The sequence below is a fragment of the Hippopotamus amphibius genome, chromosome 3, assembly GCF_030028045.1.
Source record: "Hippopotamus amphibius kiboko isolate mHipAmp2 chromosome 3, mHipAmp2.hap2, whole genome shotgun sequence".
Taxonomy (NCBI): domain Eukaryota; kingdom Metazoa; phylum Chordata; class Mammalia; order Artiodactyla; family Hippopotamidae; genus Hippopotamus; species Hippopotamus amphibius.
Genome location: NC_080188.1, coordinates 43,354,988 through 43,375,740, shown reverse-complemented (window position 1 = coordinate 43,375,740; position 20,753 = coordinate 43,354,988). Strand labels below are relative to the sequence as shown.

At 35.5% G+C, this 20,753-nt stretch overlaps 1 protein-coding gene across 1 annotated transcript in view; it reads right to left on the bottom strand.

The window, feature by feature from the left end:
- Positions 1-20,753, bottom strand: part of MOB1B (MOB kinase activator 1B) — a 52,905-nt gene that overhangs the window by 6,350 nt on the left and 25,802 nt on the right. The window contains exons 2-5 of the mRNA XM_057725451.1: positions 15,822-15,988; positions 10,118-10,211; positions 3,439-3,572; positions 1,207-1,370 (exon numbers count right to left, since the gene is read on the bottom strand). Coding sequence (XP_057581434.1) covers positions 1,207-1,370; positions 3,439-3,572; positions 10,118-10,211; positions 15,822-15,988 — 559 coding nt within the window. The remainder of the gene's footprint in view (positions 1-1,206; positions 1,371-3,438; positions 3,573-10,117; positions 10,212-15,821; positions 15,989-20,753) is intronic.

Here is a 20,753-nt window from a genome sequence, read left to right as displayed (position 1 = left end):
TCCACCTTTAAGAAGGTCACAGTGTACTGAGATGTAACTAGGCTCAGATGTGGTAAATGCCACATATCAATCCCTTGCTATTTGCTAGGAGTTGGAAGATATCATGTGCTTTAAGATCATAAAATAAGGTGAAACTAAACCATCTGGTGGGAGAATATCCTCTCTCAAACCACTAAAACCTCAAGCAATCATGTTCTGCCTAAACCAAAGCACAGATGCAAACTTTAGGATATTTTCTTTGTTTCTATTGGTGTCTATAGATGAGATACCACAGTAAAATAATTACTCACAGCAACAGTTTTGGCAAGTTACTATCTCCTAAAATGTGTTTATATAGGTGAAATTAAGATACAAAATGTGTGCCCTCAGTGTGAGCATGTGTATAGAGGGAAAAAAACCACATTTTTCCTTGTGGAGATGGGGCGTGGGGAAGGCATTTATAAGTTTATGTCCACATATACACGACAACACAGATTCAAGCTTTGGACTTCTCCTGCCTACCATCTCCCTTCTCCAAACTCCACCAAAAAATACCTGCTCAGCTTATGCATTTCTACCTCTTTTTCACTCCTGCCTTTTAGTTCTCTAATTATTATAGCAGGGCAAGAACAGCCTCACTCCTTTTAGTCTACATCTCTAAAGCCAGTTCTCTGAGAACTAAAGACAGAAGGAAGAGGAGGTCGACTGAGTCAGATCAAAGATTAATGGACCTTGGGAATATCAACACTCTTTGGGACTTTCTTTTTCCTCTTTGGAATAATGGACAGGACCTAATTCAAAAATTACTCAGAATATGGTTTTAAACAGGAGGAAAAAGGTAAGACATTTACAGTCCATTTCCATGCCAGAGTATCCTAAAAAGATCCAGAGTAGACAGGAATTGAAGGTTAACAGGAGTAGCAGGAGGGCTCAGAAATCAAGTTCATCTACATGTCTACCAAACTAGCCAGATTCCTTATTCAGCCGCTACATTAACATCCTGTTAACTGAAGCAAATCCAAGGTAAGATCTCTCAGATCTACTGCAGACTTGCAATGGAATTCAGAAACCGAAGGCCAATCTTTATCATCATGGCAAGTATTAAAGAGGATGAAGACTAGAGAGATATGGCAAATTTTATCCTGACAGTAGGGATGTAGTATTCACTTCGTAACTCTGTAGATAACTGCTTTATCTGAGCAAAAAAGATATCCTAACCCAACTTACCTGGACAAAAAAAATAAAGTGCTTGAAAGATGTATTGAGATGTGCTTCCTCCTGAAGCTGGATCACAGGGTCAAAATGCTGATGATAAATGTGAGCATAAACCCTAAAGAGGCGTTTGAGTATAGTTTTTGCCACAGACATGAAATTCTTCGGAAATGGGACACCTAGTAAATAGATAAACAACCCCCTCTATTAACAAGAAGAGAACAAGGCAATATGAATTTGTCAGTGAATGGAAACATAAATTACCAAGACAAGGCTGAAAATAAGAAGTATTTATGAAGTACTACTTAATATACCCATTGTACTTTTCAAAAGTTCTCAACATATCATGAATGAAAATAAACTTTAGTGCTTCTACGGAATAAGAATTTGTCTTCGGTTTAGCCCTTTAGGTCTCTAATGTACCACCACTTTACCAAAATGAAACAAATAAATGTCTAAGATGGTAATGGAGCTAAAATGCACACTCAGATCCTCAGATTTCTCATGCTGAACAGAAATAATATATTACCATGTTTAGTTTTGTTTAAAATGCCTGCAATATACTTTCATATTTTTTTCTATGGAAATTATTTCATTACTATACCAGGTCTACATTTATCCTGAAATTAGCTGCAGTCTCTGCTCAATTACAGAGGCTTGTTTTATAAGTTAGAGCACTTTTATAGCATTAAACAAAACTAGAAAAATACAAAAGTCTACATCCTTTGTTAAACTGGCTAAATGATCTGGATTGGCAAACCACAAACCAAATACTGGTACTACTGGGTTCAATGTCATCACATTGCCTACTGCCCATTTAAAAATATCATAGATCACAAGGAAACATAAGACAACATATGACATTTTGAGGGACATAGGTGTCTCCCAAAATGAAGGGACACTATATAAAATAATATGCTCACACTCTTCAAAAATGTCAGTGTCATGGAAGACCAAGAAAGACTGAGAAGTACACGTATTCCACATTAAAGGAGGCTAAAGAGACATGACACTGAATGAAAACAAACGTCAAAGATTTTCTTTTGCTATAAAGGATATTATTGGGAAATTTGGAAAATCTGAATAAGATCTGTGAATTAACAGTATTGTACCAGTGTTAATTTCCTGACTCTGACAGTTATACTGTGATTTTCTAAGGAAATCCACACTGAAGCATATATAGATAAAGGTGCATCACATGTGCAACTTACTCTCAAACAATTCAGGAAAAAGAAAAGAATGTGAAGTGGGGAGGGAGGAAGAAAGAGAGAGCCAATGTGTTAAAATGCTGGCTACTAAAGAATCTGGTAGAAGGATATATAGGGATTCTTTGCACAATTCTTACAAATTTTCTCAAGTCTGAAATTGGCTTAAAATAAAAAGTTAAAAAATACATTATGGAAGATAAGAGATGAGGGCACTTATCCCAAACCATACTATGTATATAAGTAACGCGGTCTTGAAAAATAGACCTTTTATTACAAAGGCTCCAAAGTAGTTAAAGCATTCAATGAATGCATTTAAAACAAGCCATAACAATAGCAACTATTTACGTTGCTGTCTCCTCCACTACATCCTTCTCCCCAAAACTAAGAAAAACAAAAAATACAGTCAAAAAGTTGAAAAAGAGCAAATTCTTATTTTTTTCAGAAAACACAAGTGTAAGGAGTTTGACACTAAAATCATATGAATGGTCTAAATGTAAATAATTTCTACTTAAAAGGTCAGCCCTTTAAAAGGTCAGCATATATAAAAAAAGCAAAAGTTACTCAGTTGCTAACAGGCGAACCCATCAAATCTTGTTTTCTTCTCACCTAGCTTGATTACACAGTCTGCAAGGTTCACACTGTGGGTCATGAATACAAACGCCCTCTTTGCCACAAATATAATGTAAAACTGTTTTTAAGTCATACAAACTCCCTTCCTAAATAAGAAATGGATATGACTGCAGTAGATGATATTGGCTGCCTACCCAATGTCCCGTCTCTTCTTTCCCTAACACAGGCCAGATTTGTTACTCTCCAAGATATACTGATCTTCTTACTGTTTAAAATTATGCGAAGGTTAACCTAACAAATGTTCATGATAAACTTGGTATGAAAAACACACTTTCAAGTATATAAGATCAGAAATATTTTGATAGGTATGGTAATCTAATATGTTCCTGGAATAGAGAGGTAATAAGCCCTAGAAATGCATGGAATTAGATAAATCATGATGGATCCCAGTTAAACAAAACAATTATACCAATTTTTGATGGAAATAGTGTCTCATCATCCAACTGGTCCTGAACCCAAGTCATCAGGTAATCAATATACTTTGGTGCAGAGCACTTAATTGGCTTCTTTATGTTTGTCCCATCTGCCCAATGATACTCATATCTGTATTGAAAAGACAAAAAGCACACAGAATGTCAGTATATACCTATATATTATATATTATATTACATATGTATTTTTATTTTGAATGTATTCAGGACATATTTTAATCTCTTCCTCCAAATAAAGATTTTTTGCATTTGGCACTTAAATTTAGCATTTTTAAATTGCTATTGCATTTATCAGGATACAAACTAAGCAGATTCTGCCAAACTCATTTTTTGTGAGCTTTCTTTCATATATAGCAGTTACATTTGAAAATCACACATAGTATAAACTGTCATAGTAGAAACCCTAAGTTCACTTCCCACTTCTATGATGACCATCTTTAATCTTTATGATTGCTGTTTTCTTCCCCCCAAAACACTTCTCCTTATGCAGTACAATTCTTTTGAACTTGGGGCTTAAATTTTGGGTTAAGGATAGAGAATGACACAGAAGTGCCAAGGAAAGATGAATGAAAAAGAGAATGATTCAGTATTTGAGTACATATGGTTGAAGAGTTAAACACGCCTTTGAGGAAAATTGGCAACCCAAATAAAGATGCCGATACTATTTGGGTATTAACCAGACATTATCCTTTTGTATAACAGACATTTAATGTGCACCTACCATGTGAGAAATACTGTGTCAAGGAATACTGTTTTTGAAAAATGGACACTAAAATGAAAAACACTTTCTCTAGTCTCAAGGAGAAATAGTAGAGAAGACAGACTTGTAAATGAGTATGTAAAAAACAGTACAACAGAATGCTAATATAGTTAATTACACAAATACACACACATACCCCTCCTTGATTTTTAAGATAAGGAATAAGCATGCAGCTGAAACTCCAAAGTAAAAAATGTCTAAATTGAACTAGCATTTAGTTTTTTAGTTTCCGAAGGTTACCTTTGCCACTTAGCTTCTCTCTTTGAATCAACTGTATTTTTATAACCTTGTCCAAGAGTTTGGACTGACATAATGATAGGTGATTAAGCCTAGCAAAGGAGCTGAAAGAAAGTATAACAGAAATACTGCAGGGTATTTTAAGCAATCAAAACTACCTTAAGATAGGATAAATAAGAATGCTATTTAATCATAGCTACTTACACTTGAACAGTAAATCTTAAACAGGATACACCCGAATAAATATTCTGACAGCATACCTTATTGCCAACCCTGGGAAACAGGGATGAATGTCAAGTCTACTTTGAAGGTCTCCAAGAGGAGATTCCCCAACATTTCTTGGCATCCTGTTCCACTATTTAATCACTTTCACAGTCAAGAGATTCTTCCTAACATAAAACAAAAGTCTCAAGTATGACTTAAGCCTCTTCTTATTTGATCCTCTTAGGAGACAGAGAACATGAATGGTAGGACTTTCTAGCCATCATTACCTTAATGTTTTTGCGTTTCTCTCACAATCATGTTTTTCATTATGTTAATGACTCTCAGATGTTCCCTATTCATTTTTAAATGCAAAGTCAAAAGCAGATACAGTAAACCAAAATATCGTTTTCAATATCCTGAAACTTTATAAAAACTACTAATTTTCAATGTCCAAAACTTTTTGAAAAATAAAACAACTGTATATTGCTTATACTTCCAGAGTTTAAAACATGATTTCCTGATTCTTTCCTTTTCTTTTGTCAGGTTTATGCTTAAGATGACCTCATCTTCTAACTCTATTTTGCTCCCACTGATTTTTTTATTACACCTTTGACAGACCACCATCTTTGAAATTTACTTCTGTCATCATGGTTTATAAACTGCAAATTCCAAAATATTCATTTTTTGGTTAATAATAATAATGAAGAGTAAATGAGAAACCACTCTAAGAAAAAAAGTGCAAAAAATACTAACAGTTTATAAAGTCTAAACACCACGCTACTCAATAACCAATGGGTCACTGAAGAAATCAAAGAGGAAATCAAAAAATACCTCGAGACAAATGAAAACAAAAACATAATGATCCAAAATATATGGGATGCAGAAAACGCAGTTCTAAGAGGGGACTTTATAGCAACACAAGCCTACTTCAGGAAATAAGAAAAATCTCAAAAAATCTAAGCTTATACCTAAAGTAACTAAGAAAATGGAAAAAACAAAACCCAAAGTTAGTGGAAGGAAAGAAATAATGAGGAATAGAGCATAATTAAATAGAATAGAAACCAAAAAACACAAACAAAGAAAAGATCAATGAAACTAAGAGCTGGCTTTTTTTTTTTTTTTTAATTGGCTGTGTTGGGTCTTCGTTGCTACGTGCAGGCTTTCTGTAGTTGTGGTGAGTGGGGGCCACTATTCATTGTGGTGTGCGGGCTCCTTGATGCCATGGCTTCTCTTGTAGCAGAGCATGGGCTCTAGGCTCGTGGGCTTCAGTAGTTGCAGTACATGGGCTCAATAGTTGTGGCGCACGGGCTTAGTTGCTCCGTGGCATGTGGGATCTTCCTGGAGCAGGGATCGAACCTGCGTCCCCTGCATTGGCAGGCGGATTCTCAACCACTGCACCACCTAGGAAGCCCAAGAGCTGGCTTTTTGAAAAAATAAAATTCATAAACCAAAACAAATAAAATCAGAAATGAAAGAAGAGAAATTACAAACAAGATCACAGAAGTACAAATGATCAAAAGAGATTACTATGAACAATGACAGCCAATCAAATGAACAACCTAGAGGAAGCGGATAAATTCCTAGAAACATACCATCTCCCAAAACTGAATCAGGAAAAAATTAAAAATATGAACACATGGATTACCAATAATGAAACTGAATCAGTAATTAAAAAACAAAACAAACAAACAAACAAACTTTCAATGAACAAAAGTCAAGGACCAAACAGCTTCACAGGTGAATTCTGCCAAACATTTAAAGAGTTAACACCTATGCTTCTCAAACTCTTCCAAAAAAACTGAAGATAAAGGAAAACTTCTGATCTTATTCTATGAGGCCAGCATCAATGACCAAAATCAAATCACCACATAAAAAGAAAATTTCAGGCCAACATTATCAATGAACCTAGGTGTAAAAATCCTCTCAATAAAGTATTAGCAACCCAAATCCAACAATACTTTAAAAGGATCATAAACCATGATCAAGCAGGATTTATCCCAGGGATGCAAGGATGGTCAATATCTACAAATCAATCAATGTGATACACCAAATTAACAAACTGAAAAATAAAAACCATATGATCATCTCAACAGATGCAGAAAAAAGGTTCTGACAAAATTCAACATCCATTTATGATAAAAAAAATCTCAAAACAGTGGGTTTAGAGGGAACATATTTCAACATAATAAGGCCACATATAGCAAACCCACAGCCAACATTACAGTAAACAGTGAAAAGCCTGAAAGCATGTCCTCTAAGATCAGGAACAGGACAAGGATGCCCACTCTCACCATTTTTATTCTTACCATTTTTATTCAACATAGCACTGGAAGTCCTAGCCACAGCAATCAGACAGAAAAAAGGAAATAAAATGAAGCCAGATTGGAAAGAAAGAAGTAAAACTGTCACTGTCATTACAGATGACATGATACTATATATAGAAAGTCCTAAGGATGCTACCAGAAAACTACTAGAGATCATCAATTAATTCAGTCAAGTTGTAAGACACAAAATTAATACACAGAAACTTGTTGCATTTCAATACACTAATAATTAACTATCAGAAAGATAAATTTAAAACAATCCCATTTACACCTGCATCAAGAAAAGTAAAATATCTAGGAATAAGTCTAACCAAAAAAGTGCAAGACTTGTACTCTGAAAACTTCAAGATATTTATAAGAGAAACTGAAAAATACACAAACATATAGAAAGCTATAACATGCTCACAGATTGGAAGAATTATTATTTTTAAAATGACCATATTACCCATGGCAATCTACAGATTCAATGCAATCCCTATCAAAATAACAATTGCTTTTCTCATAGAACTAAAACAAGTAATTCTAAAATTTGTACAGAAACAAAAAAGACTCCAAATAGCCAAAGCAATCTTGAGAAAGAAGAACAAAGATGAAGGTATCACACTTCCTGGACAAGCCCCCACAAATGATGCCATGAAATCTGTCCAGGGGTGCAGGCTCGTGATCTCCGGAAGAAAAGAATTTCTCCTGGGATCAATAACAAGCCGCTGCTCAGGTTTAAGTAGCAGAGTAACAGTTTATTAAGTAGAGAAAGTACAATAGCTTCTGGCACAGACACCAAGAGGGGGTGGAGAGACCCACGGTGGAGTCGTATATGTGTCTTACATACCCTAAGAATAGAGGAGTTAATTATAACCCCCACCTAGTTACCTCTAACTATAGGAATTTACAACAGTAGTGGACTGATTATTAAACAATGATGTTAGCCTGAGGATTAAGGATTGATCGTTCCAGAAGAGTCATGATATTCATCAGAGTTTAGGAATTTCTTAACTCAGTGATCTGGGACGTCCCAAGTAATCATTGTCCTAGCTTACAATTAAGATTACGAAGGGTGTTGTAAGAATCAATCTTAAAGAAAAAAGGAGCTTTAAATCACATTCTCAAGTTTTTCCACCCTTCCCCCGAGCCAGTCAGGCCCTAAAGCTCTCATAATCACTCCCTATTTCAAATTATACTATAAAGCTACAGTAATCAAAACAGTATGGTACAAGCACAAAAAGAGAAACACGGATTAACGGAATAGAATATAGAGAGCCCAGAAATAAACTTACACTTAAATGGTCAATTAATCTACAAAGGAGGCAAAAATATACAACAGGGGAAAAGAGACAGGCCCTTCAATAAATGATGTGAGGAAAACTGGAGAACTACATGCAAAAGAATCAAACTGGACTACTTTCTCACACCATGTACAAAGATAAACTAAAATGAAAATGAGGGACTTCCCTGGTGGTTCAGTAGTTAAGACTCTGTGCTCCCAATGCACGGGGCTCAGGTTCAATCCCTGGTCAGGGAACTAGATCCTGCATGCCACAACTAAAAGATCCTGCATGCCACAACAAAGATCCCACATGCTGCAAGTAAGAACAGCCACATAAATAAATAAATATTTTTTTAAATAAACAAATAAAATCAAAATGAATTAAAGATTTAAATGTAAGACCTGGAACCATAAAACTTCTAGGAGAAAACACAGGAAATACGCTCTTTGAAATCATTCTTAGCAATATTTTTTGGATCTGTCTTCTCAGGCAAGGGAAATAAAAGCAAAAATAAATAAATGGGACCACATTAAACTAAAAAGGTTTTGCCCAGTAAGGAAACTATCAACAAAATGAAAAGGTAGCCTTCTGAATGGGAGAAGATATTCGCAAATGATATATACAACAAAGGGTTAATATCCAAAATATACAAAGAACTTATACAACTCAACATCACAATAAATAAACAACCCAATTAAAAAATGGGCAGACCTGAATCGACATTTTTCCAAAGACATACAGATGGCCAACAGACACATGAAAAGATGCTCAACCTCACCAATCATGAGGGAAATGCAAACTAAAACTACAGTGAGATACTTCTCACACTTGTTAAAATGGCTGTTCTCAAAAAGACAGCAAATAACAAGTATTGGCAAGGATGTGACAAAAAGGGAAACCCTATGCATTGTTGGTGAAATTGTGAATTGGTGTAGCCAATATGAAAAAAAATATAGAGGTTCTTAAAAATATTAAAAATAAAACTGTCATAAGATTCAGCAATTTCATTTCTGGGTATCTATCCAAAGAAAATAAAAACACTATTTGAAAAGATATATGCAAACCACTTTTCATTGCAGCATTATTTTCAATACCTAAAATATGAAAGTAACTTAAGTGTCCATCAATAGATGAATGAATAAAGAAGATGGGGTATATATAAATACAATGGAATATTACTTAGCCATAAAAAGAAAAGGAAAGAAATCTTGCCCTTTGCAACAACACAGATGTATCTAGAGGGTATTATACTAAGCAAAATAAGTCAGGCAGAATAAAACAAATACCATATGATCTCACTTGCATGTGAAAACAACTTCATAGATACAGCAAACAAAAGGGTGGTTGCTAGAGGGGAGAAGGGCGGAATAGCGCAAAACAGGTGAAAGAGATTTAAAGATACACACCTCCAGTTATAAAATAAACAAGCCATGGGGACATTATATTCAACTTAAGAAGTATGCTCAATAACATTGTAACAACTTTGTATGGGAACAGATGGTTACTAGACTCATCATGATGATCATTTCATAACCTATGGAAATGTCACATCACTATGCAATACACCTGAAACTAACATAATATTGTATATCAACTATATTTCAATTTTAAAAACTAAAATGGAGGCATTTCCAATAATCTGGTTTGGCTAGAGAGGCATAAGCAAACAGAAGAAAGACAGGATGGAGGACAATACAATAGGGAAGACCATAAAGCTCAGGCTAAGGAATCTGGACTCAAAGTATCAGTCATTGGTGAATCACTGAAGGAGATGATAACTAAGAAATCATAAGGTCAGAAATTTTCTTCTTATCTAAGAACTGTATGATAAAATAAAAATGAGAACTGATCATGAAACATGTCTTACTTTGGGCCAGCTGACATCACTGGACAACTTTCTTCTGTACAAAAATCTGTGATTGTTCCATAAAGCATGTTGATCTGATTGAAGAAATCTACAGCTGTAAAACAAATATCAGTTATAAGTAAAAAGTCTGATTTTAATTTTACTCAAACAGAATATTTTATTCCAGCAGAATCTTAGCTCTATCAGTGTCTTTCCTCAACAAAGAACAGGTGAAAAGCATATAAACAAATGGTATTTGCCTCACTGAATTTAGGAGCTTCTGTTTATTAAGTGACTCCCTTAAGAGAATAAAAGGCAAGCACAGAGTGGGAGAAATTATTTGTAACATATATAATCAATAAAAATCTTGTATTCAGAATATATAAAGAACTTCTGTAGATCACTAAGAAAAAGACAACACAGTAAAAAATGTAGGACGGGACTTCCTAGGTGGCGCCGTGGTTAAGAATCTGCCTGCCAAAGCAGGGGACACGGGTTTGAGCCCTGCTCTGGGAAGATTCCACATGCCACGGAGCAACTAAGCCTGTGAGCCAACAACTATTGAGCCCATGTGCCACAACTACTAAAGCCCACGCACCTAGAGCCTGTGCTCCGCAACAAGAGAAGCCACTACAATGAGGAGCATGCGCACCAGAATGAAGAGTAGCCCCTGCTCACATCAACTAGAGAAAGCTCGTGTGCAGCAATGAAGACCCAACGCAGCCAATAAATAAAATAAATAAATTTATATAAAAAAAAGTAGGATAGTTTCTGAGTCTATTGGTTATCTCCATGGAAAAGAATAAAACTTGACTCTTCACTCATACAATACCTAAAAAGCAATTCCAACTGGATCATACATCTAAATGTGAAAAGCAAGACAATAAAGTTTAAAAGGGTATAGAAAAATATGTCCATGAACTCTGGCATGGAAATATTTCTTAAGAAGAACACAAACAGCACCAATCATAAAGGAATAGTTTTCCATATGTTTCACTGGAAAACTGTTATTCCTTGGTTTTTTTATATTTTTTATGCTACTCATAATTTTTTTATATTGACCTCAAAACCAACAAGTTTATTAAATTCATCTATTCATAATAATAGTGACGGTATAGTAATAAAATCATGGTCTTTTGGTTTTTCAATATTCATTCATGTTGACTATGAATTTAAGTGTTCTTTCTTCCTTTCCAGTTATTATTATCTTTTATTCTTTTTCCTGCCTTATTGCATTGGCTAACACTCCAGGAAAGTAGTGATGGTGACTATCCTTAACCCATTCCTAATCTGAGAGAAAACATCAATATTTCATTATCAAGTATGATGTTCACTGTACCTTTTTTATAAATAGATATGCTTTATCACAAGAAAGTTCTCAACTTTTACCTCATAAGTTTATTATGAATTGATTTTAAATTTTACCAAATGTTTTTTCTGCATATACTGAGATGATCATACGATTTCTTCCTCTTCCTTTATTTTGGCTAATATAGTGAATTACAACTGATTTTCAAGGGTTAGGCCAACCTTGTAGTCTAGGAATAAGCACAATTTGATCATGATGTGTTATAATTTTTAAGTATTGCTAGATTTAATCTATGAATATTTTTATTAGGATTTGTACATCTAAGTTCATAAGTTAGATAGCCTAGTTTCCTTTCTTATAATGTCCACAAAGAGCTCATAACACTATTACTTTCTCCTTTCTGTATAAAAGCTTTAGAAAGACTAGTGTTCTTTCCTTTTTTTTTTTTATATTGAACTATAGTTGATTTACAACATTTTATTAGTTTCAGGTGTACAACATAGTGATCAATATTTTATAGATTATACTCAATTTAAAGTTATTATAAAATATTGGCTACGTTCCCTGTGCTGTATAATATACCTTTGTAGTTTACTTATTTGATACATAGGGGTTTATACCTTTTAATCCCTTACCTCTATTTTACCCCACTCCTCTCCCCTCTCTCTACTGGTAACTACTAGTTTATTCTCTCTGAGTCTGTTTCTGTTTTGTTATAGTTATTCTATTTTTTAAAAATTTAGATTCCACATATAAGTGATAACATACAATATGTGTCTTTCTCTGGTTTATTTCACTAAGCATAATACCCTCCAGGTCCATCCATGTTGTTGCAAATGGCAAATTTCATTCTTTTTTATGGCTGAGTAGTATTCCACTATATATATACCCCACATCTTTTTTTTTTTTTTTTTAATTTATTTATATATTTATTTATTGGCTGTGTTGGGTCTTTGTTGCTGCACACATGCTTTCTCTGGTTGCGGTGAGCAGGGGCTACTCTTCATTGTGGTGCGAGGGCTCCTCATTGTGGTGGCTTCTCTCATTGTGGAGCATGGGCTCTAGGCACGTAGGCATCAGTAGTTGTGGCACACAGGCTCCATAGTTGTGGCTCATGGGCTTTAGAGCACAGACTCAATAGTTGTGGTGCCATGGGCTTAGTTGCTCCACAGCATGTGGGATCTTCCTGGAGCAGGGATCAAACCAGTGTCCCCTCCATTGGCAGGTGGATTCTTAACCACTGGGCCACCTAGGAAGTCCCAATCCCCACATCTTCTTTACCCATTCATCTGTTGTTGGACACTTAGGTTGCTTTCATATCTTGGCTATTAGCTTCCATTTGCTGCTATAAACACTGGAATGCATGTATCTTTTCAAATTAATGTTTTCATTTTCTTCAGATATATATCCAGGAATAGGATTGCTGGATCACATGGTAGTTCTAGTTTTAGTTTTTGAGAAACCGCCATAAAGTTTTCCATAGTGGCTGCACCAATTTAGATTCCCACCAAGAGTGTACTGTAGTATTTCCTTTTCTCCACATCCTTGCCAACACTTGTTATTTGTGATCTTTTTGATGACAGCCATTCTGACATGTATGAGGTGATATCTCATGGTTTTGATTTGTACTTCTCTGATGAATAGAGATGCTGAGCATCTTTTCATGGGCCTATTGGCCATCTGTACGTCCTCTTTGGGAAAATGTCTATTTAGGTCTTCTGCCCACTTTTAATCAGGTTGTCCTCCACGTGAACCGAGGGTAGCCAATGGCTTTGAACCCCAACTCTATACTTAATAGTTGAGTCACTTAACCTCCTTGAACCAGTTTCCTACCTTTAAAATTTGGTTTATTGCACAATGCTATAAAAAAAATAAGTGTCTACCATAGAGAAGACATTTAGTAATTGTCAGTTTTCTTCCCCAAATGAAGATATGGCCCCAAGATTCTGTGCCGCAAAAATTAATTACAAGCCATTCGCCAGCTTTTCCCAAAACTCTGAACCTTCTATCTTCTTCAAGCTATCACTCTTTTTAGCAGCAGAATGTTCAAAAACCAGCTCCTGGTTTCTGGCTGGGAAACTAGTTGCTGAATTTATAAAATTTCCCATCTTCTACCATCTATCTTCATCTGGCAAGTAAACAGAAGCCAAAAGGTCATTAAGATGCCAATCTTATCAACAAATTCCCTTCACTCCTTAGTGTACCTGAAATGTTTACTTAGTCATTGTCAGTGAATGGAAATTAACTGTCTAGCCTCAAATCCTATTCACTTCATCAAGTGTCACTGGGGAAGATCACTACAAATAAGAAAAAAATTGTAATCTAATACTTCAATCAGATGCTATATTTTAAAGGCAGAATTCTATGTTCTCCAGGTACATTCGAACAATTCAGTTCAAAGTAATTTTTTTTCACTATAATTGCAAAATGTCTGTAAAATTTTAGAAGTTTCTGAAGTTCTAGGCATTTCAATAGTACAGACACTCAGTTCTGGTAATTGAGACAGAGAGAATACACACAGAAAACAATGATCTGCTTTTATACTTAGAAGTCAGAATCTCATTGTAGTACAGAAGCTCTACACTGCCTTCCTTAGAATTTTAAAATTAGAAAATGAGCTCTCAAATAAATACTTCAAAACGGCACAAACGAGTACCCCCAAAAACGGATGTACACATATACTGGAAATTTATTCTGACTATTGTCCTTAAAGTATCACAGAACTATCTTATAGGTTACATGAGTCTCATCAATAAAGCATACAAGTCACTTTATCTCTTTAGTAACTAAACTCTGGGTCCAGAAGGATAACCATACTATAATAAATATTGCTCTTATGAATTGCTGTCACAGTAAGGTTTTAAGACATCTCAGTAAAATCCTTTAGGTACCTAAAAGTTATCAGTGGGTGGCAGCTCAATATATAAATCTCATGATATGTTTCAAATTGCAATAAGATGCCATCAAATATTACAAAAAAAAATTGTTCTGTTTTTCCTTAATCAAAGCCGAGACACAGTGTATACGTTCAATTAAATTTCAGTTATTTTAACTAGAGTCATATAAATTTCCTCCCATTAAAAAATTCTGTTAATGTCTCACCAATGCTGATAAACCTTGAATATTAAAAGTACCACTTTCATTTTCCAACTTTCTCTGGCTTAATTCCCAAGAATATATTTACTTTTTACTTATATTTTTTTCTTACTAGAGATGAAGAATATATCATAAACACATTTTACTAATTTCAGAAGATCACTACTGAATTGCCTTTAAAAAAAAAAAAAAAAGCATAGTTTAGACACATAACCGAGTATGCTACTGAAAGAGACAATTTAGCACAGTGGTTAAAGCACAGTTTCTGAAATTTTATAGCTCTATATTTGAGCCCAGGCTTTACCATTTAATAGCTGTATAACCTAGGCAAATTACTACAATCTTTCTGTCTCAGCTTTCTCACCTGTATACTGGATAATAATAGTACCTACATCACAAGGTTGTAAAGATGAAATAAAATAATTCATGTAGAAGAAAATAAAAACAATAATTTGGAAAGATACATGCACCCCAATGTTCATAGCAGAATATGGAGACTAACAGCCAAGATATGGAAGGAACCTAAGTGCCCATCAACAGATAAATGGGTAATGGGGTATGGGTGTTTTTGTGTGTGTATAAATATATATATACACACCACATCTCCGTCCCACACACATGCAAACACATACACACATGCAAACACACACACACTGGAATATTACTCAGCCATAAAAAAGAAAGAAATTTTACCATTTGCAACAACATGGATGGACCTAGAAGGTACTATGCTTAGTGAAGTTAATTCAAACACACAAAGACAAATACTGTATGATATCACTTATATGTGGGATCTAAAAAATAAAACAAATGAATGAATATAACAAAACAGAAACAGACTCACAGATATAGAGCACAAACAAGTGGTTACCAGTGGGGAGAGAGAAAGGAGGAGAAGCAAGATAGGGGTAGGGGATTAAGAGGTACAAACCAGCAAGTATCAAATAAATAAGCTACGAAGGTATATTATACAGCACAGGGAAATATAGCCATTATATTACAATAACTTTAAATGGAGTATAATCTATAAAAATACTGAATCACTGTTATACATCTGAAACTAATAAAATATCATAAATCAACTAAATTTTAATAAAATGAATAAATAAAAACAATCCATGTAGAAAGAACAGCAGAGTGCCAGACACATAGTGTTCCATAAACATTAATGGCTGTTATTATTACCATTATTTTAGGTACCACTATATCGTGGTATTAGGCTGCTAACTAAATCCTAGAATACATAGCATCCCAACAGTCACCTACAATGAGGCTACTAACCTAATTTACAGTCTAGTGAGAAACAGAAAGGCTACTTACTGTTCACTGCAACCCACTCATTTAGGTCTTCCCCCTCGGGAAGCATGACAGCCATCCGGAGGTTTCCACTCCCAAGTGTGGCCTCTGCATGCTTTAAGAGCTCATACTGGTGAGAACCCTCTGGAATGTTCTTCTTTGGTTTAAACGTTTTAGAGGAGCGACTACCACTATGAATAGAAAAGAAAAAAAGGCACTTCAGTATTTAAGGCATGACTTTCAAGAGTCTACTACATTATATTACTGGATAAAATAATAGAGGTGATCCTAAAAGTCCACAAATAAACAGCCCTAAGTTGTACTGGCTACACTGAATCCTGACAATATCACTGCTATAACTACTGTGTTTGATTACCCAAAACTCCTACAAACCTTCTCTACATTCCCTACTGTAACTCCAAAGGAGAAAAAGAATTTTTAGCCATAACTAATCCAGCTAACTAATCAAACAATAAATTAATGATTCAGGATTATAAATTATAATCTATAAGAACAAAAAGTACTGGGGACTTCCCTGGTGGTCCAGTGTTTAAGACTGAGCTCCCAATGCAGGGGGTCTGGGTTCTATCCCTAATCAGGGAACTAGATCCTGCATGCCTCAACGAAGATCCTGCATGCTGCAACTAAGACCTGGCACAGCCAAATAAATAAACAAATAAATGTTTAAAAAATCCCAAAAAACACAAAAAAGTACTTCTGTGATAATCTTTAGTCACTATATTCCTTTTTACCCCTATTCTAAGTCTCTCAGCCTAATACAAATAACTTGTTTCCTTTGTATAAAAAACATAAAGATATAATTTTGTAATCAATAAAGCACAAAAACCCTAGTGCAAGCAAAAAAAACTACATATGCTTCTATCCAATTATAGGAAGCATCAGTAATCTTAATCCAGAATTCCAGGTATGCAGATAAGTAGCTAGACATTTATATGGTTGCTCAAATTTCTGAATGTGTTTGTGTATATACATATATAAATATATTTTTAAATGAATCAATGGAAACTCGTCTCAGAAATGGTTTGAAGAGCTTCTAAGAGATGGATTCTTCTGTTAATGATGGAAAATTCTTATCAAATTTTATTATATTCTAGTCATCCATTCTCGATACTCCTTATGAAAAGCAGCAGATAAAGAATGAATGAGAAAAGGCTTGATAAATGGGAATTACATAAAGTTTAATGTTACTTAATTCATACTACCATAACATTCAGACATTTGAACGTATGAATTTGAAAATAAAATTCCAAAGAAAACAGAAAAACAATAGTTACACTTTCCAAGCTCTCCAAAGCTTTTTTTGCACTTATAACTCCCTTCTCCCAAGCTTACCCCCAAGATCTCTCCATTTTTTTTCCCCCAAGATAAAGCAGCAGTTCTTAACCCTGGCTGCATTTTATAATCACCTGAGGAGCTTTCAAAAAATATTGAGGATCATGAGATTAGCTAAGTATTTACTTACTAGTCAATCCAAATATCCAGTTCAAATGACAGGTATTTTTCACTCTTAGATAATGGTATTCTCATTTAAATGTTTTCTCAGGTGATTACTGAGAATAAAGTGATGCTCCTCAACTCTAACCTTGGCCTCTCTTCCTTCCAGATATTTCTACTCACCAGTCAAGGATCTCTTAACAAACACTAATCAGATGATGTTACTCCTCTGCTTAATATCCTATGTGGCCCAGTGGTTAAGAATCTGCCTGCCAATGCAGGGGACAAGGGTTCAATCCCTGCTCCAGGAAGATCCCAAATGCCTCAGAGCAATTAAGCCCATGCACCACAACTACTGAGCCTGTGTTCTAGAGCTCGTAAGCCATAACTATTGAGTCCATGTGTCACAACTACTGAAGCCCGCACGCCTAGAGCCCATGCTCTGCAACAAGAGAAGCCACTGCAATGAGGAGCCCACGCACCACAATGAAGAGTAGCCCCACTCACGGCAACCAGAGAAAGCACGTGTGCAGCAACGAAGACGCAATGCAGCCAATAAATAAGTAATTAATTAAAAAAACCCACTCAGTGGCTTTCCAGTGTACACACAGTAAACCCCAAAGTCAAATATTAGAAAACTGGACCCACACTAGAGAGTGGAAACTCTTCTTCAGTTTAATCCATAATTTATTAAATGCCAAATTCTCTCTCAGCATCTCTAAAATATGAAACGTAGAAAAGATCATTATGCCTGCCAAGCTTGAGGCTTATTTCATTTTCCTGCTCCATCTCATCCTTTATCAAAATTTTAGTGTGAGAAATAAACTGCACCAATATTTTTTTACAAAAAGACACTACTAATTTATGTATGATTATACAAAAACAGCTTTCCTAACACCAACCTGGGGCATGTCTTTAGGCCGAGTGTTAAGTATGCTCCCTTTAATTAGCCCACTGCTCAGACCTGTGCAGCAACTGACAATGTGACAAGCTGCTCAGAAAAGGGCTGGCAGAGCACATGAGAACAACCACGTCAGCTGTGCTTGCACACAGGAGGGTCAGAGCCTCCCGTGCCCCCTCAAACCATCTACTTATTGAAGCACTGTCCCTTCAAGTTTTAGAACTTCATATATTTTCTTGATTGATGACCCACTCAGAATTGGTCTTCCACAAAGCTAAACAAATCTACCTCAAAGACCTTACGCTTGGGTAGAAAGAAAAACAAAATTTGCGTTTGATTGTCTGAAGGCCAGTTTTGACACTTACAAGCTGTGTTATCTCAGGCAAATTACCCAACTTTCTTGAGCCTAACTTTTCTTTACTAGTGAAAGCCTAATAACAATAACAAAACATTACCACTGGGCTTCCCTGGTAGCACAGTGGTTAAGAATCTGCCTGCCAACGCAGGGGACACGGGTTTGATCCCTGGTCCAGGAAGATCCCGAATGCTGTGGAACAACTAAGCCCGCGTGCCACAACTACTGAGCCTGTGCTCTAGAGCCTGCGAGCCACAACTAATGAGCCCATGCTCTGCAACTACTGAAGCCCACAGGCCCAGAGCCTGTGCTCCGCAACAAGTCACTGAAATGAGAAGCCCGCACACCACGACAGAGTAGTCCCTGCTCGCCACAACTACAGAAAAGTCCGCACGCAGCAATTAAGACCCAACGCAGCACATAAAAATACGTAAATAAATAAATAAATATATTAAAAAAAAAAACATTACCACTACCTGTATCACAAAGAGATGCAAAATGAGAAAATAATAAAGGTGAAAAAAGCTTCTAAAACTGTAAAATGCTGTGCAAATATCAGTATTCTTCCTTTTTCTGAACTAGAATGATTCATAGTAAAAAAAGAAATGGTAGTGCAATGTCCAAAGCTGTATTCAACCCCTATTCCTATCCTCACCTCCTAAGACTGGATGGGGAAAATAAAACCTTACTTTGGAAACAAATGCTCTCACACAACAAACTCCAAACAGAAAATGTTTTGGTTTGGTTTTTGGTGCTATTCCCATGTCAAGGTTCAGATGATCTCAGAATAATTGTGCGGCTAGATGGGAAATCAAGAGAAGAAGGTGCTAGTCCTCATTTTGCTATTTTTTTCTTATGTTACTTAGGAAACCACAAATTATCATTGGGCTTCAATTTCTTTACCTTGTTTTTTGAAAGTCTGGAAAATAACTTTTTCCAAAAGGGTGTAATTTAGAGATGAGATAACGTTTATAAAATGTTTCTAGCTCCCTGAGGACTCCCTCCTCAGTTTCTCATTTCCATGTACATTCATGCTTCCAAAATGCTTTCAAGTCCTCCATCGAATTCCCCTTCTTCCTGACCCTTCTGCTTTATTCAGGCAGAATAATTAAGCATTTCAGTATTCTGATTTTTTAAATGTTCTTTTTAAAAACTATATTCAGCTTTTTCTTCAACTGCTACCTGAAACTTCAACCAAGATGCATCTATCTAGAAGGGGTGGTCAATACTGCTCCTTACTCCCACATCAAAAGGTCAACTGACAGAGTCCTCAAGTTCAAAAGCACAAGTACCAAAGCATGTACACAAAAATCCTCATCAATGAGTGCAAGCTCTTGCAGTAACAATGTATGCAGCCAGATGCATATATATGTGACATAAGACATTTGATGCAAATATTCAAAAGCATTTTCAATAACAGAAAGTATGTATCCCTCCCACCCAACCCTTCTCAGAAGAAATCTGTGTATCAGAAGAATCTCAGAAGAAATACCTTGTGTATCCTTCCAGACAGTCTATGTCTACACAAGCATAAGAATGCTTGTGCCTGTTTTATAATATTGTTGCATACTATATATAGTACACTATATAATGTTTTTCACTTAATATATCCAGAAGATTGTTGTATATTAAGGTAGAAGATCTACTTTATTCTTTTTAAGGACTGAGTAATATTTTCTTATATAGATGTATAATATTTTCAATCAGTCACCTATTGATAAATGTTTAGATTGTTTTCGGTCATTTGTTACTTCAAACAATGCTGCAGGGACTTCCCTGGTGGCCCAGTGGGTAAGACTCCATGCTCCCAATGCAGGGGGCCTGGGTTCAATCCCTGGTTGAGTAACTAGATCCTGCATGCATGCCACAACTAAAGAGCCCATGAGCTGCAACTAAGACTCGGCACAGTCAAAAATAAATATATATTAAAAAAAACCAAACCAAACCAAACCAAAACACTAAGATTCCAAGAGCGTTTTAAATTATATAAAAGAAAATGCTGCACTGTGTCCTCATATTATGAAAGATAAATTCTTAGAAGTAAAATTGCTGTGCTAAAGGGCACATACATTTTAAATTATTATATAAGGCCTACTTTTCCCCCAAAATAAGTTGTACCCTTTCAAAACCCATTAACAATGTATGAGAGTAGTATATACTTTTTTGGTCTTAGAGGATAGGATTCAATTGCTAGTTTCTCTTGTACAGCTCCCAACAGGGCAGCATAATATGAGAATTTAGAGCT